This window comes from Thermobia domestica, chromosome 16, assembly GCF_964235325.1.
Source record: "Thermobia domestica chromosome 16, izTheDome1.hap1.1, whole genome shotgun sequence".
NCBI lineage: Eukaryota > Metazoa > Arthropoda > Insecta > Zygentoma > Lepismatidae > Thermobia > Thermobia domestica.
This window is the reverse complement of record NC_137469.1, coordinates 177,654,096-177,673,272: the sequence shown is the minus strand read 5'-3', so window position 1 is coordinate 177,673,272 and position 19,177 is coordinate 177,654,096. Positions and strand designations below refer to the sequence as shown.

General features: G+C 37.2%; 1 protein-coding gene across 1 annotated transcript in view; it reads left to right on the top strand.

Moving 5' to 3' along the window:
* Window positions 1–19,177, top strand: part of LOC145672844 (uncharacterized) — a 174,542-nt gene that overhangs the window by 61,425 nt on the left and 93,940 nt on the right. The window contains exons 3-5 of the mRNA XM_081741996.1: window positions 2,355–2,435; window positions 4,469–4,543; window positions 9,200–9,277. Of these exons, the coding sequence (XP_081598122.1) occupies window positions 2,355–2,435; window positions 4,469–4,543; window positions 9,200–9,277 (234 nt within the window). The remainder of the gene's footprint in view (window positions 1–2,354; window positions 2,436–4,468; window positions 4,544–9,199; window positions 9,278–19,177) is intronic.

Sequence of the window (19,177 nt, the reverse complement as noted above, 5' to 3'; positions counted from 1 at the left end):
ATCATTTATGTGGGTGCCGGAGCTCTGGAGCATCCACGTAGTCGTTGCGCATGGTTGAAAGTAAAATGAAAGGGACAATGGGCGGGAAGGTTACGGTTTTATAATAATAATAATAATAATAATATAATAATAATAATAATAATAATAATAATAATAATAATAATAAAACAAGCGCTGAATCCCTGAAGAATGGCTGGTCAAAGTACACTCATGTCCAAAATGATTGTTGCATATCCATAACGGTCGTGTTGTGCGAATATAATTGGATAATAAACTTGCAAGGTACTTCTAGTATTGTTACTATGTGTATAATCGGGAAATGTATATTTGTGCTAAATTTCATAGAAAAAAAATTATAAATACGAACATTAGAATGAGTACATCAAAATGTTGCTAAATCGACAAGAAAAGTTTTTTTCGTTATATTGTTCTTATTTACAAAACTTTTGACATGAAATTTACCACATACATGTCTCTGTCGATTATACACATAGTAAGAGTGTTAAATGTACCCTGAGATATCATTATCCAAATATATTCGCTCAACAAACCTGTTATAGATATGCGACAATCATTTTGGACATGAGTGTACGTATAGGTATGTACGTCATTAGACATAATATACATATAGATAGATAGTTATGTATTGTGTAATGCTGTGTGCACTGTCTTACAGCTTGTGTGTAAAATTGTGCAATTTGGACGGAGGTGTGTGTAATTTTGCTTGCCGTGTCTGCAACACTGATCTGTACACAAAAATTGGCACTACATACAGAATGACACTGTCAAAAATTGAATATAAGGCTGTTAGGAAAATTAATAATAATTAATTGGCAGAGAACAGAATGGCCCAAACACATTGACTGTCATCATTCAATCATATAAGGCACCCGAAAACTGTCTCTGTCTATTCACGACTTGAGAGATCACGTTTGTAGCAGAAACCTTCATTTGTCACTGATGCACCACTGGCAGGTTATCATTCTGTGAACTCGAACAAAAGGCATCGTAGGCATTACTATAGCATTGCACACAGATAATGATCCATATAAATTTACACCCTTATTGTCCGATTATGTTCTCTACGAATTTTGTTCGAATACCAACGGGTACAAAGTTCAACGGATTTTTATCGATGTTTTTAAAACTCTTTTTTACATTTCTTGTGCTGAAATATGAAATTATTCTATATCTAGGTTCTACGTTTGGGTATTTGCCAGGGTATAACAATGAAATATTATAAACCTAACTTAGAAGCGTTTTAATAGTTTAATTTAGACACAAATTAAACATAACTTTCTTACAAAGCTGTCTAATTCTTTATTATAAATTAGGTAGAAATGTTACAGTTTCGGAAGTATATCACTTCCTTCTTCAGACTACTACTCCAACTGAAATCTCGTTAATTTATAATAAAGAATTAGACAGACTTGTAAGAAAGTTATGTTTAATTTGTGTTTAAGATGGACACAAGGCCTTTTTATAAAAATAAAAAAAAAATAATTTAGAGTGTGAATTAAAGTGTCTATTACTGAATTATTTTTTGCACTGAAAAAAGCTTAGTACAAACAGATTTCTGAGACACATACCTTGCAGATTCTGATGACAGTGAACATTCCAGTTCTGTGCTTTTGATTGCCATTCAGCTCAAATCCTGATATGGCCCTGATTGGATGCGGATTATTATTCAGAGACGAACTAATGATGGCTAGTAATATTTTACTAGTCCTAAACTTGAATATTGTTTAAATTCAAGTCTGATAAACGAAGAGTACAGATCTTTAGTTACGTCCATGATGACAACTGACATAGGTCTTCCGTTGTTTGTTTCCTGAGTACCATTGGACTGAACTGACCTTTCTTTAAAATTACCTAATATTTTATATCAGGAACTTTGCTAAGGTTGATACTCTAAAAGTTCGTGGACGTGACGTAAAGCCACGTGCAGTAATAAAACTATTTCGAGTCAGGGATCCAGAAGTTCCTGAACACATTTCGGAATTTAGGAAGCAAGAAGAGAGTACCTGTGCCAGCTTCCATAATAAGTTCTAATTGGGTTAAAAAAAAAAAAAAGCTGTAACCAGGGTATAAGACGAATTTACACACATGATTGTATAACAGTGTGTTTATATCATGATTCAATTCTTTGCATACATTTGTTTACAAGTAAACTTAATTCGTATTTTATGATGTTCCGTGAACTTATATTACTAAAATGAAAAAATAGATTTAACTTGAAATTAAATCTAAAACTGGAACTACCATACTTGTATTAAGTATAGAATTTACGTTTCAAAGCTTGGCTTTCTAATCTCTATATGCATAAGAACTAAATGTTATTTTTAATTTTGCAGTATTTCCGTTTGCAAGTGGGTTCTCAAATGTTGAAGGAATTTATCAAATAATCAATCTGGGTGCTCCAGGAGATAGACCAGGTACGTTAGAGAGAATCATAATTATATTTTTTAGAAATTAGGAATAATCCGAAAGTAACAAATTAGAAATTAGCGAATATCCTAATATATTAATAATATATAAATATATTTCACATTAATAAATTTCAAGCGTATTCATCTAGCATTACTATAGAACTATTGAAGATTTATCTGCGTCCTTTCTCAATTGTGTTTCAGTACGTCTTCTTTTTGTTAGTTTACGTTGTATAAATTGGCTGTTACAGTTTGATCTTGTTTCCGAAATAAAAGAAAATAATAATAACAGGAAAAATGAAATCATATGATTTAAAAGATATAAGCGAGAAGCTTTAGTATGCTCACCTTGCCTTTCATGGGAATGAAAAAAGTCCTGATCATAACGTAGTTCAGCTCCCCTTTTCCTAATTTTCCATTTGCTCTCTTCAGTAACAGGAGAAAGAGATCGGGTACTCTTTATCTACTCAAGTGACTATGTAGTCCCACCTAAAATATTAGATAAATTATGTGGAACAGTATTATTTTAATTGAAACGTGCTTAGCGACTCAGAGAAACAAGAGGAGCGAAGGAGGCGAGAAAATGTTGTAAAGGAGTGTCGGCAGTGTTGACATAATCAAGGATCCACAAATGGTTTATGGCTCACCACTAGCTTACCATCGGTGTTCTTCTTTGCCTCTCACAGTTGTTGCCTGATCAACGCATCAGCTTCTTCTGTGCTTCACTGAGAATAGAACGCATTGCATGAAGTTGGAAATGAATCTTCTACAGCTTAAATTCGGGCAGAAAATTCAGATGAGAAGATGCCACTTCAGACCCTATATTTCCTCTAGCTCCCGAGACAATGGCTCATTATGATGTCAAACATTCCCTGCTGCTACTTAAAAAAGAGATAGAGAGAGCAGATCAGTGTAGGCTCATGAGTCACGTCCAGAAAATAAGTTTACTAGTTTTCTGTAGGTTTCAAAAAAATATATTTATAACAAAAGTTTTGCATGTTTACATTAGTACATACGTCAACTAATTTTCCACGTAGTCGTCATTTCTCTCAATGCATTTAGTGAGACAAGGAATCAATTTATTTTATGCTTTGGTAAAAAAAAGTCTGCCGCACCTCTTTTCCCCAATTCTTCACCTCTACCTCCACTTCCTCGTCAGTTGAATTTTTTTACCACTCATGTGCATCTTCAGGGAGATGAACAGATGATAGTGTGAACGTGGGTAACCCAAGTTTCATCCCCTGTCACAATAGAGTGCAGAAAATCATCATCAAGTTTATACCGCTCCAAAAACTCTTTGGAAGTTGCAATTCGATTCAATTTGTGCTGGTCTGTCAACCCATCTTGCACATAGTTTATAAAATACGAGTATTTGTGTGATTTTCATGCAGCAGAGATTTGGAGATTTGTGGGACAATCGGCGAAAGTTGATCTAAAGTCAATATGTGGTCGCCACGAACATCTTTCTCACTTTTCTCAACAATCGAATCAGTCAATATAGACGGTATTACACTCCTTTGCTCATCGTGCACATCAGTACGACCGTTTTTAAATTCACGACACCATTCCATCATCATAAACTGATTTGATCTCGTTGAAAACTTCACACGAAGATTTCCCTTCACAATGAGATAACGGATAACGCTGCGAATCTCGCACTTGGAGGCAGACTTTATCTACATCTTTCACGGAAGACGTTACTGTGGCCACCGGCCACAGTTGTGGTCGTACTGACGCGTGAATTGGCTCGCTGTAAAGAGTAAGAGCTAAGCTATACGGCAGTGTTGCCAACATAGCAGTAACAGATTTCCTCTGCCCTTGAGGGCCCTAGTACACTTGTTTTGGGAACGTTCCTCGTACAAAAGAATTTTCTATCTTCAACTGTTTTCATTTAAGAAATATTAAGCACTATATTTAGAATAAGCTTCCTTCGTATTAGAAAGTAGACACTTAATTACATTAAAGAATTTCAGGGAACAAACTGCCTTGTTACACAAAATGATAATAAAATCTAAAATTATTATTATTTCCTTTTACAGACAAAACCGTTCTGAGAAGTGGGGACATAATTAAATTAAAACCTATCTCAAAGCCTATCAAAAATAACATGCAAGGTAAGAAAAAGTATTTTTAATTATTTGAAATATAATCTTCATATTTTTTGTAGAGGATCGGTGGTAGAGAGTTTACTTCCGGTGCATGGGGCCCTTGGTTTGATCCCAATTTCTGCAAAGTAAACTTTGTGGTTGATAAACACCATATGTGAAGGTTTTCTCGGGATTTTTCCGTTTCCTCCCACTTTCTTCATTCCACCATTTAATTCACTTCTCATCCTCTCCTCTAGCTTAGCACTTTATAAAAGAATATCAGAATACGAATCAATACAGTATATGAACATGCAATCTTAAGTGAAGTACCTCCAGTCCAATACATACCTCCTTATAAAGGTTGTCACAAATATAAAATTGAAAGTAAGTGCTAACTTTCAATTCGCTAGTAGATCAAAGCAGTGGCGTATACTGGTTTGATGGCTTGGGCTACAGCTATCCTTTATAACACCTGTACATTAATAATAATAATAATAATAATAATAATAATAATAATAATAATAATAATAATAATAATAATAATAATAATAATACAAGCTCTCCCTCTTCGGAGTCACTAGTAATTGCTTGGGGCCTAGTTACGCTTACGTCCTCCCTACAGATCTAATCGCTAGCGCGCGAGCCCTTGCTGCACACGTTCCCGTATTGAATTCTCGGTGGGAGACATTACGATGTACCAGATTCTACCTTAGCCTGTCGGTTCATGTTTCATGTAGCCTCGGTGCTGCAAAGGAACATTTCCATCAAACAAATAAACAAACAACAATAACAATAATGCATAAAAGTATGTAGTAATTTGAAAATAATATTGCTATAAATAAATTATTTACTCATTTACATTGCTGAATAACGAATACAGCCAACAAAATATTTTAGACAACTTAGAGCTACCACACAACTAATTATACTTCTCATACGAACATAATATAAAATGTTGTGTGTACTCACGGTGTTGTTCTCTTACAGCCTTAGATAAAGTTAACTCACAAGTTGGTCTTGCCATTTTTACAATTTCTAGTTTTTCGTTATAGTATAACTATGAATGATTTATATTTAATAAACTTTCTATAATACAGGGCCGCGGTGGCTCAGTGGTAGAGCGTTCACCTCTGGTGCTTGGGGTCCCGGGTTCGATCCCAGCCCCGCCAAGTGAACTTTGTGGTGGACAAACACCGTGTGCGTGGGTTTTCTCGGAGTTCTCCCGTTTCCTCCTACTTTCTTCATTCCACCATTTCATTCATTACTCATCATCACCGTCTCCTTTAGCATAAGCTGCATAAGCTTGGGACTTAAAACCTCAATTTTTTCTAAAATACAGTAATTGTGAATAGAAACCCATCCTAAAACTTGCTTTGCCATTCTTCGCCCACAATATCACAACGGAAGTGAACAATTTATTAACTTGATTTCAGTTTTTACACTTAAACAGAACACTACTTCAAAACACAAAGTACAAATTTAATCGCCTCCTCTGACTCTATTTTGCACCACTTTTTATTTATTTTACACATTGTTTAGTACACTCGAAAAAAAAATTAGTTTCAGATTTTGTTATTGAAAATTACCTTCACAGTCTCTCATTCACTTAAGCTTTCTTCTGTAACCATTCTATGGCACGACAAAAATTAATTTATGTTTAACTCTTTCAATTTCCTATAAGAGGTAGGTCTACCATAACTCGTACACCACTCACCACCGTTCCGATTTTGTCGAGACAATCCCGACTTCAGAGAAAATGAGCCGGTCCCGAAGTGGCTCTGTAGCGACTTTAAAATATCTCGACTTTCGTATTGATTGATGAAGTTGGTGATATTATTATTATTATTATTATTATTATTATTATTATTATTATTATTATTATTATTATTATTATTATTATTATTATTATTATTATTTACTCTTCACTAGAAAGGCTTTTGTTATTTTATTATTTATTATTACGGAAAAACGATCGTACATCTCTATCTTCATTTGCTGCATGAAGTGTCCCTACATTTTGCTTTGGATAAGTTGTACAGTAAGTGGAAGTTGTGCTAGTAATAAAGAACCCTGAAATAGATGATTAGCCAATGAAGGAGCCTCAGTCTGTAAGAGCCTTCGCAAACTAACGCAAATAATGAAATAAGTGAATATAACAGCTATGCCGACTATCATAAAATACTGTAAAACCTAGATCTAGGTCTTGGTAAAACACAAAATTTGCATTGCGTTGACGAAAACCGCTATTGACCGAGGCTCAAGATGTCAGGACTATTCCCGGAGTCCTCCAAAATGCACTGTCAATACTCGTATAACTTCCCTTTAACCCTCCGCCCACGCCCAAGAAACCGATTTTTCTTGAGGAAACTGGCAGTCCATTCGTATGCTGTGGGAGGAGTTGGAGCCGTGGAGCGAGAAGAGTGCGTTGATAACTACGATTCTTGCGGGAGTAACTAGTAGCGTTTTAAGTATCCCATGCCGTAAACATCGCCAACACATAGTGGCCCACTTGCCGGTAAATGTTGATAGTCGCTATAGCGACGCGTCAAAGGACTGCCCTAGTATGCCACTGGCGGCTGGGTTTCGTCGAGTCGAAAGAGATATCTAGAGTCGGAGTATTGAAGTTACCACCACGTAGCAGCGAGGGCTTCATTTTGGTCCGCACTTCTTCGATTCGTCGCGGAGAATCGCGAAGGGACAAACACGAACTATCGCCAGTCATGTTCATGCGGTTATTTTTATATATGATTTTTACCTGGCCAATTGTTCCTAAAGTGAGCTTCAGGGGTCAAGAATAACCCCTGCCTCTACATCATGAAGTGAAAAATCTTGAGATGAGTGCATATATTTTTTTTATTAATTTTACATTTATTTGCTCTATCATCCACAGTTCTTGAAAAACAGTAACGGTTAGTGTATATATTTTTTTCATATAATAGTATATTTTCAAGAACTCATGATTTTTTAAATACAAAGACAAGTATTGGAATATATTGTATGAATTTAGATGACAACTGTAGCCCATCATTTGAAAGTGAATATGGGAGTGCCATGAAATAAAGTAAATAGACGAGCGTCATTTTCTTATGAAATTACATGACGAAAGGATTTTATCTCATTTCAAACGGTTATCGTCGAATATACACGGTTACAGGAGCACTGTGATTAGCTAAATTATAAAATACATCAACGATTTCTGTCTCTACAAGTGACGTTACCTCAATCGCCTCCGTAGACAAGTCGGTAGAGCACGCGCCCCCTCCCTCGCCCTCGTTTACGTATTTTACTTTTTTAAAGTGCTTTTTAGACTGTCCTTAATGTAACAAATTACGCATATAGGCGATTTAACATATTTTAGGGGAGTAATTTTGTTGTTCATTAGCGTTTCGTCGCGTCACTCCAGCTGGTGGGTATAATTTTCAAAACGGAATTGGGGCCACCGCGGATCGTCGCTGCGGGGCTGCAAATGTTTGGCGAGCTATCTCTAGTTGTCCATCGGTGCTCCTCCGACGCCTACGGCATGGAGTAAATAAAAACAATATGCTGAATAAGATAAGAAGGGTGCGTCCATCAATACCACTGAATATTGAGAACACTGTGAAAGTAAAGGCAGTTTGAAAAAAGATAAACGTTTATCGATTTGTGAGTTAGCTTCTAAATTGAATGTTAGTGTAGGAAGCTGTCACGTAATTATTAAGGAAGACCTGAAAAAGCCTTGTGTTTTTGCAAGATGGGTACTACTTTCGCTGAGTGAAAAACAGATGCCCCATCGCGTTCAGGCTATGAAAACTTCGAAGTAAATTGGTAGGTACACAGCAAAAATGAGGTGTTGAAATAACACAAAATGACTACCACTTTAGCGTGTTACTTGTGTGTTAATTCAGCTCCCAGACATTGCTTTCCGAGCATATCAGAAATAGCTAATTACTACCTGAGAGAATTTGCATTGGTATTTATCGTTTAATATGAGCAAAGCTTTGCAAATTATATTTGGGACTTATGCCAAGTAACGAATAGTGTTTTATGTTTTCTGTAATCGGTCACAATAATATTGTTGTAAACCTTTGAATCGTCTGACAACAGTTACATAGGTAACAGTTCTGCCATCTTAGGTTCATATATGCTAAGACACAAGAATAAGAAATAAAGAAAACAGATGGAAAAAGAGATATCTGTGTAACTGATCTCAGATGATTTTTAAGTTGATCCCACATACTGCTATATGGGGGGTCTGGAGTGGACCTTTTATAGCTCAAAACTCACGCCCCTTAAACTAATGATGGACGTGTTTTGCGTTTTCTTATATTCGCAGTCGTTTCGACGGTACACTGGGTGGCAACGGACTTTATGGACAACTTGTATATACCCTTTATAACACTAGTACGCATTTTAACGTCTCACTGGAGAAATAAACAAAATGTTCATATACAAACTGTGTTTTCCTTGTAAGTTGATATTACGGAGAAAGATTGAGCACTGTACTCGTATAATAACTTTCGTTATGTAGGAAAGACAGTAAATGAGCATTACAAATCCATTATTGTTATTATAGAAGGTGTTATAATATCAGGTATCAGTTAGAAACAAAATATAAAATGACTTCTTTCTCCATTATTTTCTAAACTTTAGACATAAACCGTGCATGTATATATATCAGCATTACACAGTATAATTATGTTTCAGATATTTACCAAAGGCCAATGCCATATGATGTATTTTCGGTGGCTGCTAACCGCGAGAAAGGTAAAGCGTCTTCGAAAGGTAAGAATATTTCTACTTACAACCTGATACATGTTAATCACTTGTACATGTAATCGTAAATACTCGAATTATTAAAGCTTGTTGACATTCTGTACTCCACGATGCCTTAAACATTGGGGAATTGAACATAGAATTAACATCACTGGGCTGGGAAGAGAGTAAGTTGATTAAAAATAAGTACTTTAGGCAATTTGAATTATAAAATATTGGTTTTTAATGTATGTTTGTGTATGTGTACAATTATGTGTTGTTATTTCTTATGTATGAAATAACAGGTTTATAAACAAAATTTTGATTATTTTTCAATACATCGAAGCTGAAACTGAAAACACCAAAATAATAATGTTAATACAACCAATAATACTGAATATGTTATACTTGAAAGACGATTCAGCGGTGCCTCAACGTAGGGAAAGGGATGCTCAGAAAGTAACTTCATTTACCACTCATTTGATCACAATTCATCTGCATATAGGTTTCATGCCCTTTCATTTCCAAATATCGCTGCCAAGCTTGCAGGTGGTTGTTGGAAAACATGATAGAGGATGAACAAAATGGGCTTCTTCCTCTGACAGAAGTAGATGTGCATTATTCCCTCTTGCATTACGTATGAGCCCAACGTTTTGTATCAAACTCTTTAATATATATACGGGGTGATTTAGGAGGAATGTCACATATCTATGAGGTGATTCTACATGGAAAAATAAACCGAAAAAGTCCTATGAACATGTGTCCGATTTTCGATCGTTATGGAACTACAGAGGGTTGAAGACTACACACATCCAGGAATGATTATGAAGATAAGTGTAAATCTTACTTATCAAAATGCTGTGTACACGCTGTTGAGGACAGAATAATGGTGGGGCAGATGACTGATCCACCCTACAAGAAGTCTTCAGAAAGTCCCCCCACCCATCTCAGTGCACTTGTCAACGTGTTGGAGAGTGTGTTGTGTTGCCGTCGAACATAGTCTCGGCGGGCTTTAATGTGGGCAACAGCGTCGGTGACGCGAGCGACAAGTTCTTTACGTGTATTCACCTTTGTAGCATGCACATCCCCCTTTAACCAGCCACTTAAACAGAAATCTAATAGGGTTAGGTCGGGTGATCTGGGAGGTCAGTTAATGGATCCGCAACGGCCAATCCACCTTTGACTAAATATGTTATTCAGATACTGGGATACTAGTCTGGTACAGTGAAGTGGTGCTCCATCATCTTGCAGGTACGTTTGTCGTCCTTACTCTAATGTCACGCCTTCCAAAAGTGAAGTCTTTTATCAGGAAATGTGTGTATGCTACGACTGTCATGCTATTTGGCAGGAATACAGGCCTTATAAGCAAGTCATCAATCATAGCACATCAAACATATACATAATTTATGTTTGAATAAAGTCACACTATTCCAATTTGTTATATGTTTCGGGTTTGCGAGCGTTGTGCTTGGTTAATTCAGATCATTTTTTTCGTTCGTTTTCTTACTCCGAGGTTATATGTTTCTTCACGGGAGGTGCTTTAATCACTTCTTATTCTCCTTGATCACATCGTCTCCACACCGTTACTACGTGAGGGTGTGACTACAACATTGCTAGGAGAATTTCTTTAGTTCTTGTGAACTCTCCGGTGTGGTATTGCGGTGACAACACATTGTATTCATCTTTAAAATGTTTTAAATAAACTTACTTTTGTGGGTAAAGTTTACGTATAGTCATTTCGAGTCCAGACTCACCGTCTCCTAGGAATAATCCAAATCTAATGTGAGCGTAATCAAAACTCAATCCAGTACAGGAAATTTTGAGAAGATAGTATCGAGATTCCTGTACTCGGTCACCTTGTAATTCAAGGAAAGAATACTGATAGTGGGGATGCAGAATCTTAAAGTTTGAGTTGTAATCATGTTCTGTTTCTTTCTTATATACAAGGGCCGCGACGGCTCAGTGGTGCAGCGTTCACCTCTGGTGCGTACTGTTCTTGGTTCGATCCCAGCTCGGGCCAAGTGGAACTTGTCGTGGACAAGCACCATGTGCGTGAGTTTTCTCGGAGTTCTCCCGTTTCCTCCCACTTTCTTCATTCATTTCCTATCATAACGTGGGACGAAAAACTGAAAGATTTCATTTCATTTTTTATGCATAAAAATATTACATATACATCCGGACAAGTTAAGGACAAAGGAAATTACGAAATGAGACTTCGTTAGTGTAAAAAGTCTGAACCGTTCCCGTTCAGCTGAACTAAGTGCTTTCATACTGGAATCTAGTAAACGCTACTGAAGAATAGATCAAACTTAACTTGCCTGACCCACATATCGTAGATGTAGCTAGCATTAAAAGCAAGAAGTCAGATTTGTTGGTTACTCTATTACTGACTCTTAGTTTTGCTGGTACTGTATGTCTGGCTAAGAAAGTCGTGATGCATTTCCGTGTGTAGCAACCAAGTCGTATTGCATTAATTATGAGACTGATAGTCATGTTTGGTATAGAGACTTCCAGTTTTTAAAAAAGAAAAATAGAACCTAGAGCTCACAGAAGATGAAACGATTGTCGCTTCTGACACCAAACCTTATATTAGAGACAGCTGTCAAACTCATTAACCGGTTACTTAATGTAAGAGTACATAACCAAAAATCCCAGTAGCTACCAGAAGCACATGTCACAGTTTGTTGTTAGCAGCGATGTCTTAAATTTAACCCACCTCTTTATCAGTCAACATACCTTGCTGGCAACAAATTAAACCAGGACATTCGTCTTTGTCTTAATGATCCTATTCTCTCTCAGAACAAACTAAATAGCCACCAGTTTTCAAGTTGTATTCAATTCAACTGAAATCAGATGTAGTGGAGGACTAACACATGAATATTGGGTGGACAGTGGATGAGTCACGAGCAGTGTTCGAAGGGAGAAAAAGCAGAGGCGGTATGATTTTGACTCAACATATCGGTTATTTAAATATTGTCTTGATCACAGAAAAAAACAGAGACGGTATGTCCTCATTACTGAAAACCAGAGGCGGTATGGCCTACCACCGCATACCGCCTCACTTCAATCACTGGTCACGAGACAAGGTAGACGTTAGTATTTCTAAATATAATGGTTCTTCAATGAAACTTTAACGCTTTCAGTAGTCACTCTGACACTCTGAGATATTGAAATAACTGATATCTATTCACTCATAATCACAGGTGTCTGTTTGCTAGGAAGTCGTCTCTTTTATCTTGTTACGTGATTTACAATTGTAGAGTGATTAATATACTTATGGTCGCAGTGTTGGTGGCTTAGCCATCGCTGTTTTCAATCATGATCATTCCCGAGGTATTAAACTCCAGGTAATAAGTAGTTTTGGTTAGCGCTTTCTTTCCTCGTCTGATTACAGCACCTATGTTCTATATTTATCTTGCAGAAACTCTTCGCCAGTAGATATGATTCAATTTCATAATTATTAGAACTATCAGTTGAATTTCGAAGATGTGAATGCGTACCATCGCCTATGGAAATCCATTCGAACTTATGATGAGGCCGCAAGATAATGGAACTCCTTGCTGAGACTGAGATGATCGTTCTTAACGACAATAGTCTTATGCAATGTTTTGCCGGAGCCGCTACCTACGTGTACGTTGACCTCTTCATGTGAAGTGTTTCTCTTACGAGATCCCCCACACGGAGAATGCATCCACATCTCTGACGTAGTGATTATTTTACAAATATCACTGAAGGTCTATATGTTGAATGACCAACATTTCCAGAGCTCAGTGGGTTCCATTTTCCTGATGAGTGCCTTGTATGTTCTGTTGTAGAACTATTTGAACAGACTACAGGGTTTTCATAAAGTATGGATGGATTTAATTCGCTTATAATTTACATAAAAATGCTCATATTGAAATCAAATAAAGTGCAAACAGTAGCGGAAGGATTAAATTTTTACCTGTAATCTGCACCAGCTCAGTTCATTCACCGCCACACCTCCAACTGGGCGCCATTTCCCTCCACACATTCGCGTAGGCGGCGCTGGAATCCACTCACAGCGTTCCGCCGTGTTTGATCCAAAATAACAGCCACAGACGCCCTGATTTTGTCCTTTAAGTCCTGGACTATCTTGATTTTGTAACCTTTGGCCTTGATCGTCTTCTTGGCTATCTTAAACACGGTTGTCTGTGGAATTCCGAGTTCCATGGACCGTCTAGGAATCGACTTCTGTGGCCTGTTGATGATGCTTTCCCTTACCCTGCTCACTGTTGCAGGCGATGTTGGCGGCCTCCCACTTCGAGGACGGTCCAGGACGCTTCCTGTCTCCAAGAACTTAGCATGCCACTTTCGGATTGCACTCTCAGTCGGTGCCAGCTTTTTGAACTCTTTGGTGAACTTTCGACACACCAGAATTGGTGATTTTAGCTCTGCGTACCACAGAACACATTGCGCTTTCTCTTTCACCGACGCCATCTTTGATAAGGTAAAAAAGATAGTCTTCTCAGAGGAGTTTTTCATTTATTTATTTCTTTAAAAGACACACACACCAATACAGCTTACAACTTACTTTTAACAGTCAACATTGAAACAACAATGAAAACAACAATGGATGGAACTTGGTAAGAAACTGACCCTTGCCCTCCCTCTCCCTCTCTCAACGTGTTCAGAGTTGCCGCTTATCTAACAGTATTGCCAACTAAAAATTTAATCCTTCCGCTACCGTTTGCACTTTATTAGATTTCATTATGAGCATGACGTCCGGTCGTTTAGAGGGGCTGATTCTGACACTGATCACTACCTGGTAGCAGCAATAATACGGGAGAGATTATCGTTGAATAAAGGTAATACTCAATGTCCGAAAACGGAGAGATTTAATTTAAAGAAATTAGAAGAGAGCCAGGTAAGAGAGGAATACCAGATTGAAGTGTCGAATAGATTCTCGGTTTTAGAAGACTCGGAGTGCACTAGTATTGAGGATACTTGGATTGAAATTAGAGAAAGCATTAAAAGTTCAGGAATAGAAAAATTGGGACACGCGGAAATACGTAGGAACAAACCATGGTTCGACCAGGAATGCATTAAACTAGTAGAGAAGAGAAAACAGGCAAAATTACGGTGGCTACAAAATCCGAATGAAATAACTACACAAAATTTCGCACATATCAGGCGGGAAACTTCCAAAACTTTTAGAACAAAGAAACGGAATTTTTTGAAAGCTAAAATTAAGGAACTTGAAGATAATAGTAAAAATAAAAATATTCGGGACATGTATAAGGGGATCGGCGAATTTAAGAAAGACTATCAACCTCGTGCTTATATATTAAAGAAATCTGACGGAACAGTTCTCACTGATACGGATAGCCTCTTAAATAGATGTAAAGATTTCTTTGATGATTTGCTGAACACGCAGCCAAAAACTAATGTGCGTGGAGAAAAGGAGATACACACCGCAGAACCGTATATTCCAGAACCCAATCGAATAGAAGTGGAAGCCGCTATAAAGAAATTAAAGAAACACAAATCTCCGGGTGTAGATGAAATTCCGGCTGAGTTAATTTTAGCTGGAGGCGAAAAATTGTGGAACAAGATACAACAAACTCATTCTCCTTATCTGGAACAAGGAAGAATTGCCACAAGAGTGGAAAGAGTCAATCATGGTTCCAATTCACAAGAAAGGAGACAAAACTGACTGTAATAATTATCGAGGCATTTCTCTTCTGTCAACATCCTATAAAATCCTTTCTAATATTCTGTTAGCAAGATTGACCCCATACGCAGATGAAATTATTGGAGATTATCAGTGCGGATTTGGACGAAATCGATCAACTATCGACCAAATATTTACCATTCGCCAAATACTCGAAAAGAAGTGGGAATACAATACCCCGGTACATCAACTATTTATTGATTTTAAAAAGGCTTACGACTCGGTTAGGAGAGAAACATTATACAACGTTCTTACTGAGCTTGGAATACCGAGAAAGCTAATTAGATTAATTAAGATATGTTTAAGTGAATCCCAAAGTAAAGTCCGGGTAGGAAAATTTTTGTCCACGAGCTTCCACGTCGAAAATGGCTTGAAACAAGGAGATGCGTTGTCGCCATTATTATTTAACTTTGTGCTGGAATACGCTATAAGGAAAATCAAAGATAGCAACCAGGGCCTAGAGTTGAACGGCATTCACCAGGTTATGGCATATGCTGATGATGTAAATTTAATAGGGGATGATAGGAGAACAATAGAAATAAATGCAGAGATATTATTAAACGCTTGCAGGGACATGGGTTTAGAAGTAAATGCAGAGAAAACTAAATACATGGAAGTGCATCGGGACCGTAATACGGCAAATTGTGGAGGCGTTAAAATATTAAATAATACTTTTGATAAAGTAGGTACTTTCAAATATTTAGGATCAATATTAACAGACGAAAATCATATTCACGAAGAAATTAAATGTCGACTAAAAGCAGGGAATTCGTGTTACTATTCGGTTCAAAATCTCTTGTCGTCGCGAATTCTGTCGAGGAATTTGAAGCTTAAAATATATAAAACGATAATCATGCCTGTTGTTCTGTATGGTTGCGAAACATGGTCGCTTACTCTGAGGGAAGAACATAGACTGAAAGTATTTGAGAACAGGATCCTGAGAAGAATATTCGGACCCAAGAGGAACGAGAATGGGGAATGGCGGAAGCTTCATAACGAGGAACTACATAGTTTATACGGTTTACCCAACATTGTTAGGGTCGTCAAGTCTAGGAGGCTTAGGTGGGCAGGTCATGTAGCTAGAATGGAAGAAAGTAGAAACGCTTTCAAAGTCTTGACTGGTAGACCTATAGGAAAACGACCATTAGGAAGACCTAGGCGCAGATGGGAGGATAATATTAAGATGGATTTCGCAAAGATAGGAATACAAAGTAGAAACTGGATGCAATTAGCTAAGGATAGAAGTCAGTGGAGAGCTTTTGTGAACGCGGCACTGAACCTCCGGGTTCCATAGACCATAGAGTTAGTTAGTTAGTTAGTTATGAGCATTTTTATGAAAATTATAAGCAAATTAAATCCGTCCAGACTTTATGAAAACCCTGTATGATCGATGTTGCCGATTGTTGTATACCAGAATATGCAAGAGGCGATCAACGACGGCGAGTCGCAGGATGGTCTGTGGAAATCTGTGACGCTGTCTTGGCTTTTCAATGAGATCTAGCTTCTAATCGGCATTCAACTGCCAAGAATCTCCAAGAACTTAGCATTCTTCGTTCAAATGATATATAGGAGGTGCATCCACAAAGTAACTTTCCCAAGCGTCCCATTAGCTAGGAAATCGTATTTTGCGCCAAGCGACTTAGTGAAATTGAGAGAGTAAGGCCCTAGCACAGGGCATGCGCCAGTGGAACTTGGGTAGTGCTCTCATTAGCGTCATGGCAGTGGCTAAAGATGGACAGTCCTATTCCAGCTCCCGCCGCGTATGAGTGCGAGCAGTGATAAAGTGTCGAAGCAACTGATTCCAGAACACAAAGCAAGGTACGTGTATCAGCATTGACATTTTTACAATAATACCACGATGACGGAGAAGAGTTTCCGGACCAGATCATCACAGGGGATAAAACGTGGGTTATTTACAGAACTCATCATGCACACTTTGGCGTCCTACTGCAAATTGTCTACACCATCTGTTTGCTCATGACGTTAGGCCTACAGACGTGGCACAGCTGCCGACGGATTTCAATCGGCGCCAAGCCCTGTGCATTCAAAATCTTTATCACTGTGTTTCACACAAGTCGGGAGCTGGAATAGGAACGTCTACCGACAGCAGTAGGGAAGTTCCACTGGCGCATGCTCCATCCTAGGATCGTACTCTCTCACGTGCATGCAGTCACTTCGCTCAAGATAGATTACCTAGCTTATAAGAGAAACCTAATCCATAGTGCTTATTGGTAGGTAAAATCTTTTAATGAAGCAGCATCCCTCGAGGTTCTTTTATTTCTATAACGTTACGTGGATGAAGAATATGATTTTTTGTTCCTATTCCGGCAATTTCCAAACATATTAGATATGATAACTACATTAGCAATGTTTCTAAGTTTCCATTTTATAAATTGGCACATGAGGTGGATTTTGAAATAATTTTGTTCGCACCACCTTAAACATTTTTCTTTCCAAGAGACAGACAACACACTATATAGATTTGAAGGAAAATTGTTTCGTCACGTTATGGGTTACACAATATTTATAATCATTTTTTTGGGACTATCTCCAGGAAAAGAAAATATAAGTCCACATAGTTCCTTCTAACGTAAGTGGAAGAATTCCTTACATAAAACTTAACCAAAATTTATATCCCTGTTCTTTACTAAACATTTCCAGATTTACTTTGATTAATAGCAAGCTCTTGATGAACAGCAATTCGCAAAGAATGGTTATAACTAATACTGCATTTCTTATATGGAAGGTATATCCAAATAGTACCTATAAACGTCGTTGCAACGATCCAACCCATAATGAAATTAGTTAATATATATAATTGATTAAACATGTGCATTGATATTGAATAATGTGATAAATAAGTATACTTTAGTACATCAATAAGGCCAAATATATTTTAAAAACATTATTTTTATTCATAATTACGCATCTAAATACAAAAAATATACTGTACAGTGTACATTACTGTTGTATGAGTGATGATATGTTATTGTTATCAAGACGTTAAAAACAATGTTTTATTTACAGTCAAAAGCATTATTAGATAACTCAGGATTCAGAATAAGAAAATCACTTCGCATATGTGCGAACTGATACTAAACTAAACTATACAGTAAAAATTGAATTTTTCCTGGCGACGAAATTTCAGAAAGTCTCCTCGGGCTATTGGGCAGGTGAAGATATTGGCATCCGACATTTCGAATCCAATGTCTGCACTCGAAATGTCGGATGTCAATATTTTTCCCTGGCTGACAGCCGAGAAGACTTAATAAAATAAACTATGTAGAGAAGACGGTTCATTCTACTCAAGTCTGGATTACACTTCTGAGAATGAATGTGAAAAATAATAGTGTTAAAAGCAAAGACATAATACATCAGATATATATTATTTTGGTTGCTTTTATTATCTTCCTTTCTTCACTTTTTAAGCTAAATTGAATTGTTACCTTCATAATTTCGTACTTCTTCGAATTTAGACTGCCAAACTACGTCCTATGCATAACTGTGGAAAGTCTATCTGTCCGTAGATCATTAAAAAAACGGTTCACCTACACTTTTATTTCTCTACTGAAACTGAAAATGCAAGAAATTTACTATTGCTTCCCGTTCCAATATTGATCTCCATAGAGCAAATACGGTCATGGGTAACGAGGTTTGGTGCTTAATTATGGAATCAGTGTTACAAGAATAAGTTTCTTCATGATGTTTATCCGTCTGTTCAAACAAGATGGTAATAATGTATTATTTAACACTGCCCATCACAGTGGAAATATAAATATAGAAATATTTTCATACAGATTAAATACTTTAAGATTACGTTCAATATATTAAGAGTATATTCCTTTCCCAGTTTATTTCTCTACTACTTTACTTCAATAGAACTTGGTGTCGTTTCAAATTTTTAACCTGTAAATTTTCTCCTTAATGGGTGTAAAATTATTGAGGCAAGTGAAAATAACATTTTTATTTATATTCCTAATGCTCATACACTTTTGCTTCAGCCATGTCAAAATATTTTCGTGTGTTATTTAGCAATTGAGTTTCAAGTTCACTGTAATTAGTTCCAATTATCCTTTGTATTATCTTCAAGCGAATTGAGCTCCTCCATGGCTAAGCGGTTAGCGTACGCGCCTTTGGCGCGGGAGGCCCGGGTTCGATTTCCGGCCGGAGCTCATGTGGTTCGGATTCCATGTTAATCAGTAGGTCCACGTCTCATATAGCCTCGCTGCTGAAAAGGG